The 25,082-nt window shown below is 31.1% G+C and overlaps 3 protein-coding genes across 5 annotated transcripts in view; 2 read left to right on the top strand and 1 right to left on the bottom strand.

Moving 5' to 3' along the window:
* The window catches only part of LOC124360621 (anoctamin-1), a 58,700-nt gene extending 53,819 nt beyond the window's left edge, over window positions 1-4,881 (bottom strand). For all 3 annotated transcript variants that reach the window (XM_046814383.1, XM_046814384.1, XM_046814386.1), the window contains exons 1-2: window positions 4,687-4,881; window positions 340-501 (exon numbers count right to left, since the gene is read on the bottom strand). In XM_046814383.1, the coding sequence (XP_046670339.1) occupies window positions 340-390 (51 nt within the window). In that variant the 5' untranslated portion in view covers window positions 391-501; window positions 4,687-4,881. The remainder of the gene's footprint in view (window positions 1-339; window positions 502-4,686) is intronic.
* A 1,588-nt stretch (window positions 4,882-6,469) lies between these two features.
* Window positions 6,470-20,173, top strand: LOC124360620. The gene is made up of 3 exons (XM_046814382.1): window positions 6,470-6,681; window positions 11,955-12,084; window positions 18,502-20,173. Exons 1-3 carry the CDS (start codon window positions 6,656-6,658, stop codon window positions 18,577-18,579), a joined length of 234 nt encoding a protein of 77 aa, XP_046670338.1. The 5' UTR covers window positions 6,470-6,655; the 3' UTR covers window positions 18,580-20,173.
* On the top strand, window positions 18,631-19,023 carry LOC124361296 (phosphatidylinositol N-acetylglucosaminyltransferase subunit P). Its single transcript, XM_046815343.1, has one exon. It carries the CDS (start codon window positions 18,631-18,633, stop codon window positions 19,021-19,023), a length of 393 nt encoding a protein of 130 aa, XP_046671299.1.
* Window positions 20,174-25,082: the final 4,909 nt, after the last annotated feature.

Genomic DNA, 25,082 nt, shown 5'->3' with positions numbered 1-25,082 from the left:
AAAACAATATTTGATAGGACTTCATAATAATGAACTTGTTATTATGTCATTTTACAATTTATACATTTTTTAATCACATATACTACCACCAAAGAATGAAGAGAAATGAATAGCTATATTTTATACTTAGGTACTTGTTTACTGATATAGGGGTGAAATAAAGGTCACTTAAAACATTTAGTTGACTATATGATTCTTTACAGTTTTCAGCACATGGTATTGTTCATTATCAGACTAGTATCAATCTGTCTAACTCATTTCTCATCACTATTGGTTATTATATTTCCACCAAAATTAATTAACACAATATGTTAATATAAAAATACTTATCATTCTCACCTCAAATTCTGGTACTTTATATTTATCACCGTTTGCCATCTTTCCTTCCATATTTTAATTTACTGGTAAAGTACTGTAATTAAACAGTTTAAAACATGTAGATATCGCTATGTATGTTCTGCTTTCTCTATAACAAGTTGATACAGAACTAATTTGTAGATCCTAAAACAGAAAATTTCATAGAAATAATTACTTGTGAGGAAGAAAACTCAATATTGGTAAAAGGTGTTTATCCAGATGCTTTGTACAAGTATAGTTTATATTTTATAAAAGACTGAGTAATACTACAATATAATATGTTCTTGCAGAACTCGAGGTACAGTTTACATTTATTTTATAAACTGCACCATAAAATCAATTTATGACATTAACATGACCAGTAAATAAGGTTAGGAAATGTTCATGACCTATAATGTTCAATACTATAGTTTCTTACTTGAAGATGTGTTAATAGGTAGAGAAGATAGTGCTTACATATACATAAATTTATAATTATATCTAATAAGATAAAGATTAATTTATAAGCTTTTAGAATTTTCTTATAATGGTGAATAAAATTTGGCAAAGAGCGTTGCAAACATGTTACCTTAATATCTTAAAACTAGTTTTGTAGGCCGATGGCCGAGTAGCACTGTATATCAGTACCATCAACCTTGTACTGTATTGACTCTCCTTTATATGTTTGACAAGATCCAAGCACAGGCCAGTGGCCCCTGAGGACAGGTAGAATAAGACTTAACAAGCTGACGGACACCTTAGAACACAAAATAATCTGTAATATGTTAATCGTAGTGTGGAAAGCAGTTTTTTTTTTTGGAAGAGTGGATTTTGCCTTCTACACTATGATTAACAGAGTACTTACAACACACTTTAAGAACGATGAATATACGAAGAACTAAATAATATATAAAGTATAATAGTTTTCAACAGACATTCAACTTAATTAATTGACAGTTTATTAAAAACCAAAATAAGACTTTATCCAAAAAAATCAAGAACCCCTTTAAAAAGTGACAAAGAAGAAAAACGTGTTTGGCAATCCATGAGGTATGATCAATTTTATTAAGAAATAAAAGAGGTATATTTAGAAAAAATTTTGACATGAATATAATCTTCTTCCACAATGAACAAGACGAATCATTTACTTGGAAATCCAAGACGAAATTTTAGATGAAAATAAAAGTGGAATTTACAAAATTTACTGTAAAAATTATGACAACATTTAAATTAGTCTGAAAAAAGAACTGTTAAAAAAGATATAAAAAACATGAAAGGTATTATAAATATGGACAAACTAAAAAAAAATCTGCAAATTTCTAAAACATACATTAGAATCCAATCACATCTTTAAAAGCTTCCAATTATTAAAATCAGTTTATAAACAAGAAGAACCTAACGCTTATGAAACATACAAAGTGTCCGTAAGGAAATAAATCCTTAAAACAACAAATCTTAAAAATATTCATTGAACATAAAATATTTAACACTACACTATCCTTAGGTAATCCTGAAATATTTGAACTTAAATTGTTTAGCATCACAAGACAAAAAAGCAACAAAAGGTATAAAATATTCTGGAGCTGCCATTTATTAAATTTGTTACTGATGGCTATTCGTTGAGAATATAAATTTGGGCCATGCCTTGTCACAGTATTATACAGATTAGTTTTAATAAGTACCTATGAAATAATTATTTCTTTCCAATATTTCAGGATTTTTTATTCAATACTCCGATTTTAAAAACAATTTAACTATTTTAGGTCAATGTGGAGGAATCCTACACTCGAGGTCCTTAGCTTTTCAGTTAATGCACTTATGATGTAATAAACAATGAGACTTTAAATGTCATTTTTAAATGGAAGTAGGCATATTATAGGTACATTTTTTGTGTTTATGGTTAACAAGTTGAGTGTGTCAAACACCTTATGGCACAAAAGCACGTCAAGAATACTTGAGTAAAATAGTGAATTGCTATTATTTTAAGCAGTGCCCATGTATTAGCACTTCAGATTCAAATGACTTACATTTCCAACGCATTAATTGAATTTAGGTACTTTCTTGGCCCAATTAAGAAAATGTATATATATATAGGTCTAAAACCTGCAACTGTTTAGAAAACAAGTAAGGTGGGTTTTATAACAGCCTTTAAATCTGTAGCAAAAGTTATATTACACTACTGACGAAAAAAGACATACTTATTTGGTCACATGTAACGTTGAAAGTATGTTTTTACAAAAACTTTCAATTTTATTACTTCAATAACATACAGTGTTGCCAGAAAGTTTAGGGACACCCCACATAAAGTGATATACTACTTGTGTCCCTATACTAACAGCAGATTGGCTAACTCTATATATTTCCCCATTAACGCAGTGAAAACGAAGTATTTTGGTGTGACTTTCATTACTTTATGTATAAAATCTTTCAAAATATGAACTTTTTTGAGATTTTAAAATTTTGGAGGAAACACATGTTGTTTGAAACATTAAATCTTATAACTTCTAAAATAAATGTCCAATCATCTTAATAATTGGTACGTTGTTTTAACATAAGATATGGAGTAAATAAATGCTATTGTGGCAACTAGAAAAAAATAACTAACAGTTTGGTGACCGCTCAAAGTTACTTTATTTTTATTTTTTTCGGAAATGAAAAACTGATAACTTTGGTGCGTTGTAGCGCTCGAACTATGAGAGTGGTAGGTAATCCACACACACCAGCTTGTTCCTCACAAAACAGAGGAAGGGATATTGATGCGCACGCAGTCCTTTTTCATCATTTGCTTTGTTGCTGTCAGCTACAAACATCGCCATTTCCGTGTTTGTAAAAAAAAATAAAGGAACTTTGAGCGATCACCAAACTGTAAGTAATTTTTTCCTAGTTGCCACAATAGCATTTATTTACTCCATATCTTATGTTAAAACAATGTACCAATTATTAAGATGATTGGACATTTATTTTAGAAGTTATAAATTTTAATGTTTCAAAAAACAGGTGTTTCCTCCAAAATTTTAAAATCACAAAAAAGTTCATTTTTTGAAAGATTTTATACATAAAGTTATGAAAGTCACACCAAAATACTTCGTTTTTCACTGCGTTAATGTGGAAATATATATAGAGTTAGCCAATCTGCTGTTAGTATAGGGACACAAGTAGTATATCACTTTATGTGGGGTGTCCCTAAACTTTCTGGCAACACTGTATATGCTCAATAGTGATTACAGAAAAGGTTCAAATAAGGCATGTTGTTACTTTGGCTGCAATATAATAAATAGCCACGACGACAATCGAATCATCATTATTCATGAGTAACGAATTATTGTTTTAACTACTAAAATTATGTTATAGGTATTTCATATTAGAGTATAGTTCAGCTATTTTTATATACTAAAAAGTAATAAATTAATGATAAATAAATAATGATCTAAGCTACGTATATTTACAGAATGTAGCAAACAAAGCAGTGTAACATTTAGTCACTTTTTACTACTTCGAAGGATAAACATAACGACACTTTGTGACACAAATAACACATGTACATCCCCATTGTACTTGCAGCCGGCCATTACTCAAATACCATACACATGATTTTACACTGTTTGAATGAATTTATAATAAACATCTATAGGTCAAACAGTTTTATATTCGATAGTTTAAATATTTCTAGTTGATAGTTGATTTGACTGTCGTGGTGGCCGCTTATTATACTGTAACCCTTACTTTTAAGATTACTCTATGCTTTCAAGATTACAAAAGTAACGAAATAAAAAAATTATACTTAAATTAATTAAGCAAATGATTGTGTTGTCATATGTTCCATATGTGTATATGGAACAATTGATTAACTTTTAACAGGATCTCTCATGTGTTTGCTGCTATTCATTTCTTACAGGTATTTTTACAACTTCAGAGGCCAGAGAGGCATAACCCTGAGGGATTTTAAAAAATATGAATAATCTTACATGTTAACCAAGGATCCCAAGAATGTTCATAAAAAAATCAGTAAAATTGGTCCAGTACCTTTTATTCTTTGTGTAAGGCACACACAGACACAGAAAGAGAGAGAGTCGACATTACATTTTTACATAATAGTATAGATTATTCAGATGATAGCCTAATTGTTTTTGAATTGTTAAGACATTAATAGGGTTTCAAATTGTTTGAATTCACACCCGAGGATAGCATCTTTGACATTGAAAAACCTCATGCAATACATTTAAAATTACTGTGCAATTATGTATTTTCTATTACTGCAATAATTTGTTTTCCCATACCAAGAGCTCGTTCTTAAAGTTAATCATTCATTTATTATAAGTATAATTATAACCTTTGGGTTTCTGACTTTACCTCTATCATACTAACATCTTCTTGCATGAAAATAATTCCCTTTACAGTTTAACTTTAAAATTGTGTTCGGTTCATAAGTTTCGATATTTCAATTTACAATTATATTTAAAACGAACTCACATGTTTCTAAATCTAAATCCCTACAATAACAACTAAGCTAATAATAATAACCGACAAGGGCCGCGAAGCAGACGATGCTTACGCACCAGCTGTTAATGAGGATGACAGCTGACGAGCATAGATATTGTATTACACACAAGAAAATGACAAATATAAATTACAGTGTTAAACCCCATATCTTTATCTCTCCAGTGAATAGACCGTACAACCATATGTTGTATGACAGAAATTTCGTTCGAGAATGCTAATTTTTATATATTAAAACGCGTGTTGGTTTTTTAAATATATCTATAATCGTAATTACATTCTTGTGTCGCTAGTTTGCACTCAACAACGTATAAAGTGGAACGGATTTCAGTTTTTATTTATTTTTTTATTTAACGCACACTTCTACTTTTACAGGTTTTGCAATACTAAACATCTCCCTTTGCTAGTTATAAACCTCTCGAGGAGATTAATATTAGCAATTCATTAAGTTATGTGCTTCACAATAGCATAAACTCAATATTATGACATCCGTTTGCAATTGCAGCAATCAACAACTTAAGATATATTAACCATATTAGCCAAAATTTTAAGTATGTGTTGTGTTTGTGCTAAAAAAAATCACAATATTTCAATAATCGACATAATTTATTATTAAGTTTTACTAAATTTACTATTAAAATTTATTTAATGCTTGGGAATATCTTATACTTTTACACATTTTGATTAAAAAAATGTATACATTTTAAATTTTAACTTAATTATATCCAATGAGGTTGTAATATTCATAAAAAAACCCATAATGTTTTGTGAAAATAAAAATTTTTCACTAAAGACAAAACGCAACTCCTTCGATGGAAACTCCCTAGGATTTATTATGTTGAGATCCTTTTAATCACGTCTTGGTGGCAATATATTGGATATTGCCATAAAATGTTCTATTTTACAGAACAATATCTTGTACATAGAATATAAAAGAAGAAATAATCTTGCGCACAAACACTTGGTCACGCACTGAGAGAGCTTGCTTGCTGCTGTATTAGCTACTTTTTTCAGATGTCTTTGATATAAATTAAAATTACTAAATTGAATTAAATAATTTATTACGTTACGATATTATTTTATTTTTGCTGTGCAATAAATTATATTAACAAGGTGTAGTGTTAATAGTATCTGGTATTGTTTGTGTTATTACTTAACAATATGTATGAAGCTATTTATCGTTGTTGCTAACTTTGTGATGTTATGTATTATTTTATTATTTGCTATTAATCATAGCTCAACAAAATTTTGTTGTCTAAATTATTTATTTACTCTACTTTTGTAGTTGTTATTTCTTTTATCCCATATACTTTTTTATACATGCATTTATTAATTTATTACTATTCATTGTTATTTGATGATTATATATTGGTTAGTTTAAGTAATTAACAATATAAACTACATAACATGTATATATTTAGAAATATATATGTCCACCCACTAATATTTATACATAATAAAATACAAACTTTTACCAACTGACCAAATCTTTCCTTTACATTTCAATAAGAAAGTGACAACACAAAAAACACAGCACAAATTTTGTTTACTACGAGGCAGCATTGGTTTCCCCAACGCCTTTTACCTGTTGGTGCTAGCTAACCCGAAAAATCAACCATGCAGCTGTCCATGGGTCTATCTATCCTATGTCATGCCTGTTTGTTTGTCGCATACTGTCATAAGTGAGGTTATTTGAGTAGTATTTTGTACATTATTATTAAGTACGTTATTGTGCTTTTACCAAATAAATTATAATGTACTAATTGTAAATTATCAAATATAAACAAATTTTCATTGATATAATGGAGAAATAAATGTGGACATGGAAGTAAATGACATGGTCAGCTTGTATCCTTTCAAATTCATTTGGAAATAGGTTAGGTTCTACTTTATTAACCTTGGGTAGGGTACGATAAACGGACCCGGTTTTTTATATTGAAATTGACAACCGATATTAGATATTACTTAATCATAACCATCGATATAATCAATCGAAACTGATTAATTATTTAGAACAATTAACTTAAATAATCTACAGTGCTGGCCAAATTGTTAGACTAAAGTACATTTTTGTGTTTTTTCTTCTCAATTTTTACTAAAAAAATTTTTAATTTCATTTTGGTATATGTTAAAGTATATACCCTCATTCGTGTGTTACTTTAGAATAGTATTAGCAGAAAATTTGGTAATTTTATGTTGGCGGGTGGCAACACTACCTGTTTTGTTTATAACCTGCCTTTACAAATCTACCAGCTCCATAACCACAATCAGGTTACAGTTAATTTTTCATGTGGTTAACATGTTTTAGGTTCAGTAGATCTTTCTATTAGTGTGTTCCGTTATTATTAAAGTAAGTTTAAGGTCATTTGTGAGTGTATGGAATCACTTTTTTACTTCCTTATTGGCTATTTATAAAATTATCAGGAAATGGGTAAAAAGGCGGACCTTTCACCAAGGAAATGTGCTGTGGCCAAGGTTCTTTTGGAAGAACAACATTACACACAAACTGAAATAGCACACAGACTAAATATTTCACAGAAGTCAGTTAGTAGGATCAAGAAAACACTTGATATCAGTGGTATTTATAAATCCAGCTGTATCGGAAAATGTGGCCGGAAGAAAGCGTTAAGTCCAAGGATGGCCAGAAAGTTGAAAAACATGACACTAGTCAATAGAAAAATGACCAGTAAGGTTCTTAGTGACCAGTTAAGAGATTATGACACAAATGTTTCGCCCAAGACCATCAGAAGAACCTTGAATGGACAAGTTCTTTGAGCATGCAGGCCTACAAAAAACAAAAAATAACACCGGCAAGGGCTAAGAAGTGATTGGAATGGGCCAAAGGCATTCAGTTCACTGATGATGATTGGAACAAGGTACAGTATCCTCAGGATTCAGTAGAGAACTGAATCCCTTTCACCCATTCCAATCTCTTCTTAGCCATTGCTGGTGTTATTTTTTATGTTTTTGTATGCCTGCATGCGCGAAGACCTTGTTTATTCAAGGTTCTTCTGATGGTGCCATAATCTCTTAACTGGTCACTAAGAACCTTGCTGGTCATTTTTCTATTGACTAGTGTCATGTTTTTCAACTTTCTGGCCATCCTTGGACTTAACGCTTTCTTCCGGCCACATTTTCCGATACAGCTGGATTTATAAATACCACTGATATCAAGTGTTTTCTTGATCCTACTAACTGACTTCTGTGAAATATTTAGTCTGTGTGCTATTTCAGTTTGTGTGTAATGTTGTTCTTCCAAAAGAACCTTGGCCACAGCACATTTCCTTGGTGAAAGGTCCGCCTTTTTACCCATTTCCTGATAATTTTATAAATAGCCAATAAGGAAGTAAAAAAGTGATTCCATACACTCACAAATGACCTTAAACTTACTTTAATAATAACAGAACACACTAATAGAAAGATCTACTGAACCTAAAACATGTTAACCACATGAAAAATTAACTGTAGCCTGATTGTGGTTATGGAGCTGGTAGATTTGTAAAGGCAGATTATAAACAAAACAGGCAGTGTTGCCACCCGCCAACATAAAATTACCAAATTTTCTGCTAATACTATTCTAAAGTAACACACGAATGAGGGTATATACTTTAACATAAACCAAAATGAAATTAAAAATTTTTTTAGTAAAAATTGAGAAGAAAAAACACAAAAATGTACTTTAGTCTAATAATTTGGCCAGCACTGTATATCAACAGCTGTAAACACTTTCAAATAATACACGTAAGGTAATATTTCAATTTTAGATAAGTAACAGTTGATTATTAAAAATAGCAGACAATTTTAGAAAACTAGACGTTGCTTTGAAATATAAGACGTGTTTTGTGGTGTTTCATCACTGTAAATATTAAATCCATATTTTAATATAAACAATATTGTTATCGACGACTATAGATACTTTTATATCGATTGATAGTCTAGGATTTGAGATGTGAATATTAGGTATCGATAATTACATTCTTCGATATAAATAACCGGGTCCGCTTATCGTACCCTACCCTTAACCTTTTGTAAAAATGTTTACAGGTTCCGCTTCGACTGCAGTTTAATAAGCGACGGGTACGGTACGTTAAGCGGACCCGTTATTTATATCGAAATTGGCAAACGATATTACTTAATCATAAACACAGATATAATCAATCGATACTGATTAATTAATTATTTTGAACAATTAACTTAAATAATCTATATAAATAGCTGTAAACACTTTAAAATAATACACGTAGGGTAATATTTCAATTTTACATTGAAGTAATTTTAATTATGAAAAATGGCAGTCAATGTTAGAAAACTACATGACATTGCTTTGAAAGATGTTAAGACATAAATAAAATATATTGTTTTTGTGGCTTCAACATGTTGGACTCGTACCGAAAAATCCATTATGTGAAATTTGTGGGTAAGAAACAATTGTAACTGTGAGAGGAGCAAATGTGGTGTTTCATCACTGTAAATATTAAATCCATATTTTAATATAAACGATATGATTGTTATCGATGACTATAGATACTTTTATATCGATTGATAGTCTAGGATTCGAGATGCGAATATTAGGTATCGATGATTACATTCTTCGGTATAAAAAACCGGGTCCGCTTATCGTACCCTACCCTAAGCGACCACTACTACAATATTGAATCATGATTATCGATTAGAAATTTGAAACTGTACAACATTGGATGGGGAGACTGTAACAAGTGGCCTACACTCGGCTGTTACTATGGGACTAATCTATATACTATCCAAATTCAATATATATTAAACAAGAATTATGACAGATTAACAACAAGAATAACACATTACCAATTTTAGTAGGCTAGTGATATTGGCAAGAACAATGGTAATGAACAAGCAATTGTCTCAAAATGTATTTTTAAACATTGAACAATGTTTTAAAAGGTTACAAGATAATGAAGACCTTGCTACTTTAAATCTGAAGTGTTCAGTTTGTAGTGAGGAGATGAAAACTAGAATTAAAGGCGGAAATTAAATAGTGTTTCGCTGCAAGAAAAGTCTGAACAAATGGCGTTGAAAAAAAAAAACACTTGAGAAAACTTGTTTTGAACATTCTAAATTTGGCATTACAAATACATTGAAAATCATGTAGCCTATGAAGTTAAATAAAACTGAACTAAAAAACTTGCTAGAAAATTCTTTGTCCAATGTGAATCACAACTTTTTACTGTTGGATCAGATTCAAAGTTCAAATTGGAATTTAACTATGTGTTACCTAAAAATATTTATTAAACACTATCTTGATGTAGTTCTGACTGTTGTATGATATTGTATCAATACTTGCAACGACAAGTGCTCACTTGTAAACTTTAGTTAGGTATTAAATGAATTCCAAATATTCTTATTTCCATTTGTATAAAAATAATACAATAATCCCTGCAAAAGAAAGTTATCATTACTTGACAACAAATTTCCCACATGAAAATCGTACTTCGACTATAAAAGAGCTACATACGCAAAATCCCGTGCAGACTTGTAGAGTAATAAATTAATCAGAAAAACACAAACAATGGTCAAAAAGACGCTGAGATGCGCGTGTCTGAGGTTTTTATATCGACCCCTTCCCTTAACCGAACTATAACCAATGACCCCTTCAATTGGACTCCGACTATCGAGTCACAAGGCCAGAGAAATTCATTGTCAACTTAACCCATCCCTACTGTAATCCCGTTATCAAAATTGACTACTAGAAAAACACGCTGTCTTACTGTACCTACATTTGCAGACCCTTTCTTGAGAAATTACACTTTATTTTACTTATATTTTGAGACCACTAATTAAATTCTAAAATATTTTTGCATATTATTTTCTTCCAACCATATATAGTCAATAAATTTTAAATTGCTCATGTAGGAAATGCTATATAACGTTCCATAAATTGTTCATATTTTCAATAAACTAATATTAATGTAATATTTACACACAACTGATTATTTTTTTAGTATTATAAAAAATTGCTCCCTTTAGAAAAATATCGAAATATATTATATTTTTATTTTCTAGTGCAGAGAAAACATACATGTCAAACAAGAATGTGAAAACGAGCTAGATTTCATTAAGTTTACCAATAATTGCCAAGAATTACTTTTTACATTTTTTTTACAAATTCCTTCCTAACTAGTTAGTGTTAAAAATATACAAATTAAAATGTTATTTTTAATTTATGGTGATAGAAATAAAATAAATAAAAGAAGTGTTTAGTATGTCTATATATTGCACAAATTAGATTTCAGTAACACTTATTATGCTGATTAACCACTTGTGAATGAGATAAACCTTAACTAGGTTTCCTAAAAAAATGTAAGCCACCAAAATAAAAGCAGTTTGCCAGGTGCAAGGCGATATGGCAACAGCGATGACGGACTGTGACACTATTGGCCAGACCCCAACGGCTTTCTTTGCTGCTCTCGGCTGAAGATTACACTATACTTTGTATTCTAGGTGTCTCTGATGTTGAAATATGTAAACAGTTCATTTTGAGCCCCTTTTTTTGGATCTCTTCATACAATCATGACAACAGATTCTAAAAGTCAAGTCTGTGACTGGATCAATTTACATTGAATCAACCCTTCCCACCATAGTTATAGTAAGTGTTTGCCAGTCTTTCTTTTAATTACAATAGGAGCCCTTGTGGTGAAATAACTTTGACTTTAACTTTAACTTTTTGGTTATGGGATGTCTTATTTAAAAATATGATATATACTTATTCAAGTACTGTTCAGTTTTTATTATAAAGTTTATACTTTCTGAATATTTAAACATTGGAAGGTAAAATAGTTAAGATTTATTTTTTGATATTTTTATTGGTTAATAAAATAAAATCAAAGGTCTTTGCATGTGTTTCTTTAAAAAAAAGAGACAATTCCTGTACTGCTATGATTAAAAGTAAAAGTGTGTTTAATGTGTTTGAAGCTTAACACTGTTTTTATTGGATTCCAATCAAGATGGCCATCCGTAAATCAGTTGAAATTGTCTGTTAGACTTTATTTAAAGTTCTTGATCCAAATAATTGAACTAGTAAGTTTTAATAAATTCTATAGTAACTAATTCAACTAGTATGTTTTTTATAATTCTTAACAATTCTGCAGAAAAATAGAAATTCCATTCCCAAGCCAACGAGAAGCTAATATAGTGTATCACTCTCTTCGAGTTGACATTGAACCAACAAGAAAACAGATAAAAAAAATTATTGTCAGTGGAAGAAAACAAACTGATTGCGTAAGTATTTAAATTTTAATAAAGCAGTTTAAAATATTTTGTTTGTTTGATACTGGTCTCTGTATATATATATATATATATTCATTCATTAAATTTGTATAAGTGGCAATAGCCTAATTTAATTTCAATAAACATTGAATCACAAAAAGTACTTGCTCCGCCAGGACAATAGTTATTAACTCCAAATTAAAGGGTTATCTTTATATTAGTATAATGAATAGTAAACTAAAACCCTTAAAAAATTTTTTTTTATAGCCATAAACGTGTTTCAGTATTCAACCATCATCAGTGTAATAAATAATTTGAAAAAGGGTTTTAGTTCACTAGTTATTATACATGTAATTGTAATACTAACCTCCCAAACATTCAACATGATCCGTAATAACAAACAGAAAGAGTTATGGAACTGGTGTGTGCAAGGTAAGTTATGGAAAATATGAGTGGTTATACTTTGAATTTGTCACAAGTTCAAAGTAAGATTCATAAAAGCATTGTCCCAACCAGAAAATAAAATAGTCGTTTGGCTCATTTAGAAGAAGTAGGTAGATTTTATGATAACCACAATGTTAATAATTAATTTCTCATCAGATTTTCATGTACTTCAGTATCTTGAAAACTGTTAGTGACACAAAAAAATGGTTATAACAAAATGTTTAGGACATGTTATATGTATTCTGAAACAAACATCTTTTTAATTTTACATAGGCCTGCAAAGAACCGAGTTGTGATTTTTATCAATTTGAAAGGCCAGCATATTAGAACAAAATGGTATTCTATCCAAGATATTTATTAGATTAATTTTTGTACAGTTCCAAGTTTCAATTTGTTTGAGCCTTTTTTGGGGATACTTATCGTTTTTATAAGTCGTATTATGTGTATAAACTTTAGATCAGGGGTGGTTTTGAACTCTAGGAATCATATTCGATGAAGTTATGTAGAAATTTTAATTAACTTCTACTTCCATAAAGTCAATTGAAATAGATTGATTTCGTACACAGTATCCAAAAAAAAGTTTGGGGACGGCATTTTATCTTTGAACTATTGCAGGTAAAGGAAGGAAACTTTACACAAAAGTACGTACTATACCTAAAAATCTACTTTTTTAAGTGAATATAAAGTTTTCTGTCATACTGGAGAAGGTCCACAAGAAGTCAGAAGAAAATCTTAAATGAGAGTATAGGTCAAGTTGTACATTAAATTCGGTATGTCACCTTTGGGCAAAGTTTATGAGACCAAGCCCTCTAACTTGAATGATTTAACACAAAAAATACTACATGAAGCAGCAGGCATGTCTGCCGAGATGCTATGAAATGTTATGGATGGCTACTACAACTGCCTTGCTCACTGTCAAACTGCAGAGAGAAAACAGTTTGGGCATCCATTGTAAAAAAAGGTAAGCTATAAAGTTAACCTCATCTGGAACTACTAAAAGTTCTATTATTTTGTGACATGTAGAACATTTTCAAAGGCTCCTAGGCCGTTTCTGAATGTTTTGTAAAATCATTCACAATTACAAAATTTATTTTTGTACGCTGTGAGATTTTTGGAGTTTCATTATTTTATCTAACTCAAGGGATGACAACTAAGCTTTATTGAACAACCTCCAGTTTGTAGCTTTAAACCACCTTTGGCTTGGATGAACTTTTTGAAGTTGGGTTTGTGGCATTGTGTTCTCCTAACCTTTAATTTATTGTGCAACTTGATGTATGCTCTCGTTTAAGATTTTCTTCTGATTCCTTGTGGACCAACCCCAGTATGATGGAAAAAATATAAGTTTGCTAAAAAAAGTACATTTTTAGATATAGAATAGAATAGAATAATTTATTGGCCACAAGATATTTCACACAAATACAATAGGCAGGTCAGTATAATTTTATAATTGTACTTCACTAGTTAAAGAAGTCATTGTCAGTCCATTGACTCAATAAAAACTCACTTATTGAATAAAATGCATTATTTAACAAGAAATTATATAATTTTGATTTAAAAAGAACAGTCTTTTAATTTTTTCATTTCCATAGGCAATTTATTCATGAATTTAGATGCAATGTGCAGAGGGTTTTTTTCACTTTTGCTAAGTCTATGTGGAGGTAAATTTATTAAATGGCTATTTCTTTTCTTGTATTGTACGAGTGGATTTCATTTCTGAGCATAATTCTGTCTTCATTTTTTCTAAGATACAACAAAGCATTGCATTATATACAGACAAGGTAGAGTGAGAATCCTGAGCTGTACAAAAATATCCCTACAGTGATCAAGCCTACCTCAGCTCCAGCAAATGATACGGATAGCCTTTTTTCTGTAGTATATACCTCTTCGCATGGGAGGGCTCCACCCCATACAACAAGACCATAGGTAATATGTGATTGGAAAATACCAAAATAGGCAGGTGCGGATCCCGTTCTGGTCCAATTCACCACATAAGCGTTTTAAGGCATAAATGCTTCTGCTAAGTATTAATTTTGAGACCAATTATGTGTTGATGCCAACATAATGTTGGATCAAGGGTTAAGCCCAAAAAAAGTTGGATTTTCTGTATTTTGTTCTGGTTTTTTCTTTAAGGCCAAAAAAATGGTTGTCACTGTTTTATTTGTATTTAATACCAATTCATTAGCAGTCAACCAATTTTGAATGAGATTTTGATTTGATTTAGCCATGTGCCCAATGCTAGACTGCTACTAGGTTGTTTATTTATGATTGTAGTGTCATCAGCATAGAGGACGACATCCGCAGGTACACATTCACTCAAATCATTGATCATAATAATGAAAAGTATGGGGCCAAGCACTGACCCTTGCGGGAACAGACCACAATTTACATCTAGGCTGCTTGATTCCTTGTTGTTGCTTACTACATATTGTTTGCGATTTTTCAGGTAACTTTGGAAAATTTTTAAGGCAGAGCCTTCAATTTTATAGTGCTGAAGTTTATTTTACTAAAAGCTCGTGAGACACACAGTCAAAGGCCTTGCTGAGGTCACAAAAGGTGACCGCAGCAAGTTCCTTTTCTTCAAAGCAGCCTAGAATTTGTTCCACCAATTTTATTAAGGCATTGGCTGTAGAAAGACCTTTTTCTAAAACCAAATTGTGAACTACAGATTAACTTGTTAAACTTCATGTAATGCATAAGCTGTTTGCTGATTATAATTTCTATTACCTTAGATAAGACAGGAACAATTGCAATAGGTCTAAAAGTTGTTAAGTTGATCTTTTTTACCCTTTTTAAAAACAGGAATCACCTTAGTAACCTTTAAAATGTTAGGAAATTCACCTTGAGGACAGACACTTATTAATTAGAGCAGTAAGAGGAGTGATGTAACAGCAGATGGTATCTTTTTACCAGTCTGTTTGAGAAACCAAAATGATCTTTGCTTGACTTATTGGACAACTGTTTAATCTACATTTAATACATCATTTTCAGAGACATCATTAAAATAAAACAAGTTACAGTCTCAGGAACATCTCTACGAACTAAAAAATCTAAAGCACAATGAGTTGTATTTTGACTAGTCAGGGTCTGTTTGATTTCTTTTGAAACATTTACAAAATAATTATTAAATTCATCTGGAGTAAAAACATTATTATCAAACCTATGAGTTCCACTTGACCCTTCTTAAGACTTATTTTACAATATTCCACAATGATTTAGTTTGGTTTTCTGAACACTTTATTTTTAACATATTTGCCTCCTTTTTGCTTCTCTTATTTTGTTCTATAACATGCTTTAAGCTATTATAAACTAGTTCTAAAGAGATTGCAAATTTTGCTGTTCACTCCCATTTTTAGCTAGTGAGTAGAGAAAGTCTAGCCTATTCTTTATTTCTCCAAGCTCAGGAGGTGTACCAATGTGTACCTCCTGTAGGCCTATTGGGTTTCTTAGTGTTTCAGGGTTTATTCTAATATGTTTAGTAAAAACTTATGTCATAATAATATTTAAAACTATTTACCAAAGTTGTTAAAATTCTCATTAATACTTTCGTCAATAAAAACATCAGACCAGCTTTCCTTACTTAACAGATACTTAAACAGATTGATGGTTTTTATCATTAATATTTGGCACATTTTTTTATAGACTAGGACAAGGGTTGCTATTAAAAATTTGAAACTAACTCTACATTTTTTTTAACACAAAAAAGTTGACCTAAGTGATCACTAACATGGAAGTTTCTTAAGCTAACATTTAACTGATCCCCAAAGGAAGTGAAAACATTGTCTAAACAAGTGTTATGTCGAGTGGGGTCAGTTATTGTGATTTTAAGTCCATACATGGAGCAAAGGTTAACAAAGTTTTCCGGCATTCTTGTCCTGGCCTTGAGGCGAAAAGTGAAGGTTGAAGTCTCCGCACACAATTGCGTTTCCACTTTTTTGATTAATATGGCTTAACACTTTTTTCCATTATATCCATAAAATTGTCATAGTGTCCATTTGGACTTCTGTACACATTAATTAAAACTAAGTTTAGATCTACAAGTTCAAATGCAGGCTAGTTCGCAATCCAGTTCAGTGGATAGGCTATTTATTTTTCAATTACCTTATATTGAGTGGGTGAGAACCTAGAATATATGGCTACTCCACCGTGTATCCTTGAGGAGCGGCAGTAACCATAGGCTAATGAAAGGTTACCAATGTTAGAATTATTCATTGAGTTCCTCAGAGGAAAGCCAATGTTCCGATAAACATAGTAATATCTAGGTTCAAGTTAATGGCCACTTTTTCAATCAGCGAATGTTTGTTAGAAAGACACTGCACATTTTGATGATAGAAATTTAGAAATTAAATAATGAGAGACACTCTGTAATTAACATAGTACTCATGTGTAAAGTTTCGTTGCTTTACCTGCAATAGTTCAAAAAATAAAATTCTGTTCTCTGACTTTTTGTTGACCCTGTAACAAAATCTATCTACAAGTAGTAATTTGTCCTTATTTTTGAAAATAATTATCACATGAGGGACATCTGGAGGTTTTACAAATTTGGAAATAATGGTAGGAAACTTGACATCCTAGAGTAATATGTGATACTGGTACTTGAAATCGAGCATGCTATCCTGATTTAAATTATGAATGCAAGTGTGTATCTGAAGGTATTAGATCAATGCAGTGAATAAAAATACTCCCTAATTTTCAGCTTCCTGAGTTCTTTGCAATCATAGTATTATCAAACAATCTTCTTACTTCTAATATTGTCCCATTTACAAGACCCTTTACAATATTTTATTTCATCAACAAAACTAGTGATCCAACTTTTAATGAGATTTTGTGTGTGTGTGTGTTTTTAACCACTTCATTCTATTCTGTTAAAGAACTTTGTTGGAAATATGTGTGTGATAGGTGCATGAATTGTTGATTTATGTTTGTTTTGATTAATTAACATCTTATTATTATGGAAAAAGCTTGAATTATATCCAAACATACCTCTTGGAATGATTCCTTTATATGGAAAACAAATGGCTATATAAAATCCTGTGCTTGATTAAAATAGACAGTAACAGGTTTTTTATAATTTAAATTTTAACTACTGAAACATATTATTTGTGGTGCTACACAATAAGTCATTGCATTAAAACATATTTATTTTATTTGTTTACATTATGTTTGTAGTACTTTGGTGATAATATTTTGATTCCTGAAGTTAAAAAAATATTTTGATATAGTGATATGTATTTGGTTTTAAACATTAGGCATTGGTCTTCTAGACTAATATTGTTCAAGAAATGCTTAGTATAATATGTGATATGTTTATAAAAATGTAATATAATTTATAAAAATATATTTGTAATGAAACATAGACAAAGAGCAATAAGAATGTTCATGAATTTTAATAGTTGTAATATTTGCTTACAACGTTACAAAAAATAATGTTTACTAATGATTGTTACCAAAAGATATACAAGTTTATATTATGTTATTTCCATCAATGTACAACTCTTGTTTTGGACAGAGATACGTATACAGGTAAGTAGAATTTGTAAGATGAAAAAAGCTATTGTGCAATCATTGAAATTCGATTTAATTGATCTTGATATTTCAATATTGGAACATTACACAATTGTCACTTCTAGAGTTGATCAGATGTTAATAGAAAAATTACACTGTTTTATCATCAGTCTCTTAAGTATGACATATCCTAAACATGTAAATCTAAAAGTTCAGTTTTTGTAGAAAATCAATGTAGTCTTGTCTAAATGTCTGGTTATCAAATGAGAAAGTTTATCTCGTTATATCACGGTATATCGTTATCTTTCAAAGGTAAAGTTTATTTTCCAAATTTCTACCTTCTACCATCTATTTCTAATTTATATTTTTTTAGAAATTTTAGTACCTTATTGATGTAAATTAAATTTATACCTGCACTGCAAAAGAAAAAGTGTTTAATGTTGCAAATCAATCACCTAAAATTATGGTATTCATTTGTCTTAGGGAGTTAACTGCTCCAGACGCAAAAAGCCTGAGGATCGGAATGAACTCATTCATGGATTTAGCCATCTTGTCGATTGAGACTGTGGAGAAGTTTGGACCACCACTGTCTGAGAGTTACACCCACTAATAATGTCTCAGAGCACACCAGCTCCAACCCCCAGCAGAGCTAACTACGGCTTTGCTCTGTACCTGGGCTCGTACACTGTGTTCGGCATCTATGTGATTTGGGCATTTGTGCCGGACGATTTGTTACACTCTGTGGGATTGACGTACTGGCCACAGAAATACTGGGCTCTGGCTGTACCTATCCACGTGCTCGTCACTCTGGCGTTGTTTGCTTTCTGTTTCTACCCAGCAATCAACTTGACACTCATTCCTCCAATGAATGATAACCGAATTATCTATGATGAATTTTCCATTAAGCCAGAAAATGTTAAAATATCTACAAAAGGTATACCAGCAGTGTGTGATTTACCATTAGATGAAGTTTGTAAAAATTTATATCTCAGGGGTGGTGATTGAAGTGAGCGTAGTTTGTAAGTTTGAAATTTATACCATAGATAATTGATTTATTCTGAAGTTTGGATGTTAAAAATCTAAATTTATATTAATTTTTGTGTATTCATTGATCACTTTCTTTTTTTTATTTTACTACCACATATGTTTTAGTTGTGTAAGTGCCATACTGTTGCCAATTAGTGCTAGGTCTACCAATTTCTACTTACTCCCATGAGATTCTCTATAGGTCCAAGTCATGGAAACAAGTACAACAGTACAGTAGTCCCTCAATAATCTGACACAATTTAGACCAGACATGTGTCAGGTTAGTAAAAAAGCCAGATTACTGGAATTCAATTAAAAATCACGTTTAAATTACATTATAAAATGTATTGTCACTAAAAAGATTAATTCTTACCATAAAGATGTACAATAGAGTCTTAAAATAAGAAGTTAGCACATGGCATAGATTTCAAATGTTGCACACAAGAGGAAGTTGAACTGGAGCTAAACTCAACATTCGCATGTCATAAATGTCATTCTTTCTTTCGAAACTTATCGGCCTGGAGCACTAATTTCAGTTTTATGCACAACTTTTTTTTTAATTAAGTAAAAGCCTCCAAAAAGTCCACTTTTGCCTGCATTATACACCTTGTCCGGAACAAGTTTCAAATCACTGACTTTTGGAAAATTTTGTTCATAAGACTCAACTGCTGATTCATAAAATAATAGTAATAAAAAAATGCTGATTCCAATATCAGATAATATTTCAAACCACAAATAAAGTAACAGTACAGTACAACGTCACTGTGTTACTATCATTAAATTATATACACAGTACAAAATGTATTAACTTAACACACTACAAATACTAACCACTAATAAATTATGAATGACACAATAATCAAAAAATAAAATCAGCAAAGTATGTCAGAAACTTCCTCTACTGTATGTACTCTATTATAAAAACAGAAGAAGCAATGCTGTTAAATACACTGTCGTTATGAGCTGTGATAGAAAATTGACGGCTATGATGACACCCTGCCTTTGTCTATTGGCCGGATTACTGGGGGACCGGACTGGCGCAGGGCCGGACTAATGAGGGACTACTGTATTCAGATTAAATTTAGGTTTTACCATAGCCCATTGAAATAAACGTAGAGTATTTCTAAAAGAATGTGTACATTTATTTGTAACCTGCATTTGTGTTGTTTATTTCATATGGTTTTGTTGTGAATATCTTTTATCTGGCTCAATAGAAAACTACGAGATCTGTGCTCTTGCTAATTGATTATTTTCTCTCGCACTTCCCACTAACTTGCTGAGTTATACTCATACTTATTGCTAGAGTAATATTAGACAGTTTCAGAAATTGTTTTTAAGTGGTAGGTACATAAAAGTTAACTATGATTCTCCTAGGACCTGGAGAACTGAGTGGACTCAAACAATAGATTTTTGTTATATTGATGTGTACCCATAACTGTCACAGAAAATGAAGTTATAACAATTATTAATTAATATTCAGTGCTGTAAACAGTATTAATGTTTTTATTATAATATCACTTGTACCAAATAAATACTTAGAATTAATACTAATGTATTTATCACAATTATATGAATATACTAGCTGTTAACCGCGGCTTCGCATGCAATCTTTAGAACCGAAGTCCTTATATTACTTAGTAAAAACAATTATGATGTAATATGATGGGAGTCCTATACAAATTTTAAAACATAAGTAGATATTATTTAAGTTCATGGTAAATAGTATCTGAGTTTAACTTAATTATTATATCATGTTTGGCACGTGTAGGAGCATTTCTGGTTCTAATTATTAATTATATACATAACGTCAGCTGAATCTGCCTTATCATCTCGATCAAGAAAACACAAATCTTGGATCACACAGGTCTCTGAAACTTACATTGGTCAAAAAGCGTATATTGCCAGTCCTTGTCATATATTTCAGGTCTAAGATATTTCCAGTACCATAGTAGAGTTTGCCTTGTTGTTCTGACGAAGAAAAAATACATTTACTTACGTAGGACCGAGATGTCTACTTCGGTTAAAAAGTGTCTACTTAAGACCGTTTAAATTCACTTACCTACTATGTCACAGTTTAGCTTGCCATATTGCCTTGATCAAAATACTATATATGTTCAAGGTCAAAATGGTGTTGACATAGTTGAGTTTGCCTTGTTCTGATGAAGAAAATACACACATAAGTAGGACTGAAAAGCCTATTACGACCTAGGGGGAAGTCCTACCTACTTATGTACTTTCGGTATAAGGGGGAAATCCTTATTAAGTTTATGCAACATTTCAAAATAATCGTTATTAAAGTTTTACATTATACCAGTCTTGCTTTTTGGACTGTAGCCAGGGAAACAATGAATCTTTGAGGCATGTTAGTGTTCATTTCTTTGTTTCCTTAAGCCACTGTTAAAATGCAATATCACAATGTCAAGGAAACCCACCAGTTTAAAGTAACTTACGTGAAAACATTCATAAATTTGTTCATTAAGCTTGGTTACATAACAATGTTTAAATAATATTTAAAATGCATTAGATTATTTAAATCCATCATTGGTGCAATCTGGATTAGAATTTATATATTAACTTCATATTTACTATCTGCATTACACTGCTGACCAATCACTGTTTACTTAATATTGCATCAAATTTAAATGTAAACCGATGTTTTAGCTAATTTGTTGACATAAAACTCAAGGTTTGAACAGCTGTTTAGTGCCAGTTTAATTTGGATTATGCAACGTAAAAACTCCATTTTTTCTGAATTTCAAAATATTCTAGGTAACTTTTCTTATATTTTGCTTCATAAAAACCATCCATGGATTTTAATGAACATTTTACAAAAGGAATTAACCAAAGTGGTCCAGTCGTTCTCAAGATTTGCGCTTACCAACACATTTGGCGATTCATTTTTATATTATAGATAATAAATTTGATACATATTGTAAAAACCAAATATTACAATTTACATGAAGAATATAGTTGAAAAAAATGTTTGCTTGTGTAAATGATTTAACCTTTTCAATTGATATAATGTATTGAGACATGACCACACAACTGTTAAGTTCAATTGTGCCAGTAAATATGATTTGATCTCAAGTCAGTTGAAAAAAATCAATATCAAGTTGAATTTGTTTACATTTTATCTCTTAAATTATATAATTACTGTACCAATTTCATGATTTTGACAAAATATTATGTTATTACAAATGTCAAAAGCTTTTTTTTATGTCTTACATATTACAAGGTAGATTCTTCTTTACCATATAATCTGGTAAGAAGTTGTCCCTGCAAAAAAAAGAATTGTACATTAAGGGACCTTTACACCTACTGTACTATCTCTCTTGTTCAAGTAATAGCAAACCTTGTCCATACAAAATTAAATCATATGGAGTTTTGAACATTTAGTGATGAGATTTATCAGTATTAACATGGAATGGCTTTTGTTTTATATTATTCTGCTCATAGAGAAGCAGCTTATTTTTATTTCTTATTTGACTTATAACAGAAAATAATGCCAACATTAAATTATGATCAGGTTCAAGTGGTTAGCAGTCATATTTAGTAACAAACAGAAAGCTCATTCTTCCTGTGAACTCTGTGAAGTTAATTGATCCCTGCCTTGTGCTTGTCTGGTTTAGTAAGAGAACAGAGTGCTACATGTAGCCCTTGTTAATTCTTCCAGGTTAAAGAATGTGGTAAAAAATTCCAACTTCAGTTGTGATTTACATTTGGTTAGACCAAATTCAATGCTAAATTTCTCCACTGTGCCAAACTGTGGAAGCAAATTTTGAAATGTTTGTCACAAACACAATTTCTAATACTGTATGCCTATAAAGTATAATCCCTAATGTCATAGTAATAAAATTAAGTAATTTGAGTTGGCTGGTGTCACCGAGACAAGATTATGACATTGCAAGACCACATGTAGACAACAGGTGTGAAAATTACCCATTTCTGGAAGATGAAGGTAGTGACAAAAAATAACGATACAGAACTCATCTGAGCACTTGTCGAATGTCTAGGTGGGCCGGAAAATGTAATTTAAACAAATTAAAGTGCTTAACTTTTTGATCGCTGTAAACTGTGCAGCTGACAGAGCCAGTTGTGCTGAGTTTTTAAGCTGAGCTTGCACAAGCACCAGCCTCAATATTGGCTGTAGCATCACAAATGTTTCATTCACCTTCGGTAACCATAAATGTTGTATATAACTATTTTGTTTATTATTTTCTTGTGTATTTAGATTTCACCCCTATAAAAAGATCTTAGGATACCGTGTAACGGCTGGACTTTGAACCTGTCAAGAAGGTTGTGACCTAACCACCCTGTCCAAGGCTAAAAATAATCATGGAGCGGGGTACCTCAAGTGAGAAGGACAGATCGACTCTTTGTATCATGTGACCAGACAAAGCTGTTCAAAGTCATGGCAACCCATATGTGATGGTCTCAAGGTCTTTAATTGTCTGGTTGATAGTACACCCATCAATGCATAAAACTATTGGATCGCTGGGAGCAGTGTCTCGGAGCGGTTCAAGCTATGATAACTCATATGTGACGGACTCAAGATCTGTAATTGTCTGGTCAATAGTATACATATTGATGTATAAAACTATTGGATCACTGGGAGCAGTGACTCAGAGCCGTTCTAGCTGTGGTAGGTAACTCATATGTGACGGACTCAAGATCTGTATCTTACATTGTCTGTATCCAATATCGGCCCGACTTCTGTTGGAGAAACTTGTATATCTTACATTGTTATAGCATAAGTTGCCTACAACTACACAATAGATGAAAGAAAGGAATGTTTCATTTTACCAGTAAGTGTTTAAACTTTGTTTCTACATGCCAGTGTTTACAAATGTAAACATTTTCGTATCACTGAGATTTTGATACATTTCTTCAGCCAGACCTAAGCTAAATTGGATAACAGTAACGAAAAGAATAAAGAAAAAATGGAATTCATTCACTTGATAGATCAGTGTATTGAGCTTCTTAACAATATACAAAAAGAACAGAACTTTAAATTTGAAATTAATAATAAATTTGAATCTTAAATGAGTTATCTGGAAAGCAACACTTGCAAACGCAATAGAATACCTATAAAATAATTATTCCTGGTATACTGATAGCAAGTCTACTGTTAAATTTATAAGATTAATAGTTGGATTACTTTAAAAGTTATGATCCTGTAGAAAAACCTAAAAAATCTATAAAATTAGCAAATAACTATTATAAAGATAAAATGTTGCATGTTGTATGTTACTTAATAAAATTAAAAATTAGTAATATCCCTGTTGTGGATAATTCAAGAAAAAACTGTTCTTGGATTTTAAGTGACATATATTATCTATTATTATCAAATGTTGAGATGTACACTCCTACTTAGTTAGTTGAAAGCTGTTACAAATCAATATGAGCTTTTTTCTTGTGTTTGAAGCAGGAGTGGTAATAATATCGATTCCAGTGTCCGGTAATTTTAATGGGCTGTTATTAAGTTTGATCCAGACCAACAGAAATGAGTTAAAGTTCCTCAGTACACACTGTAAAGCCCTGTGCCCAGATACTTATAAGGGCCGAGCAGCAGTGTTGCATTGAAAGCACAGAATAGACCTTGGGGAGCAGTCTACTCCCTCAAATTTTAGAGGGAAATTGACAACTTTAAATTGTCATGAATTAAATGTAAGTTTAAGCCTAGTTATAGATTTGATATTTTTTATGGAATTAGAATATTAATAACGGAAACAAAATTGAGATTTTTAGGGTTTTAAGATGATACAGGTAATGGTGCTAGTGACTTACTACAGGTATTAAAAGAGGAGATTAAAAATTGTAATCAATAATTAGACAGTTAGTATGTATACTGTAATTGTTTTAAAATATTCTAAATAGCACTCTTAAGGGTGCAAGAATAAAAGTCAGCATTATGAGGTAAAACAATGTTCTCCACATGCTGCCACAGGAATTAATACTCAGTGTCGAGTTTAATTGTTTGTTATAGTGAGAACTTTTTTGAGCAATTTATGTATGATTGAACATGTAATAGACATAAA

The sequence above is a fragment of the Homalodisca vitripennis genome, chromosome 4 (assembly GCF_021130785.1).
Source record: "Homalodisca vitripennis isolate AUS2020 chromosome 4, UT_GWSS_2.1, whole genome shotgun sequence".
NCBI lineage: Eukaryota > Metazoa > Arthropoda > Insecta > Hemiptera > Cicadellidae > Homalodisca > Homalodisca vitripennis.
The sequence above is the reverse complement of the archived record's forward strand: the minus strand, read 5'-3'. Positions and strand labels throughout refer to the sequence as shown.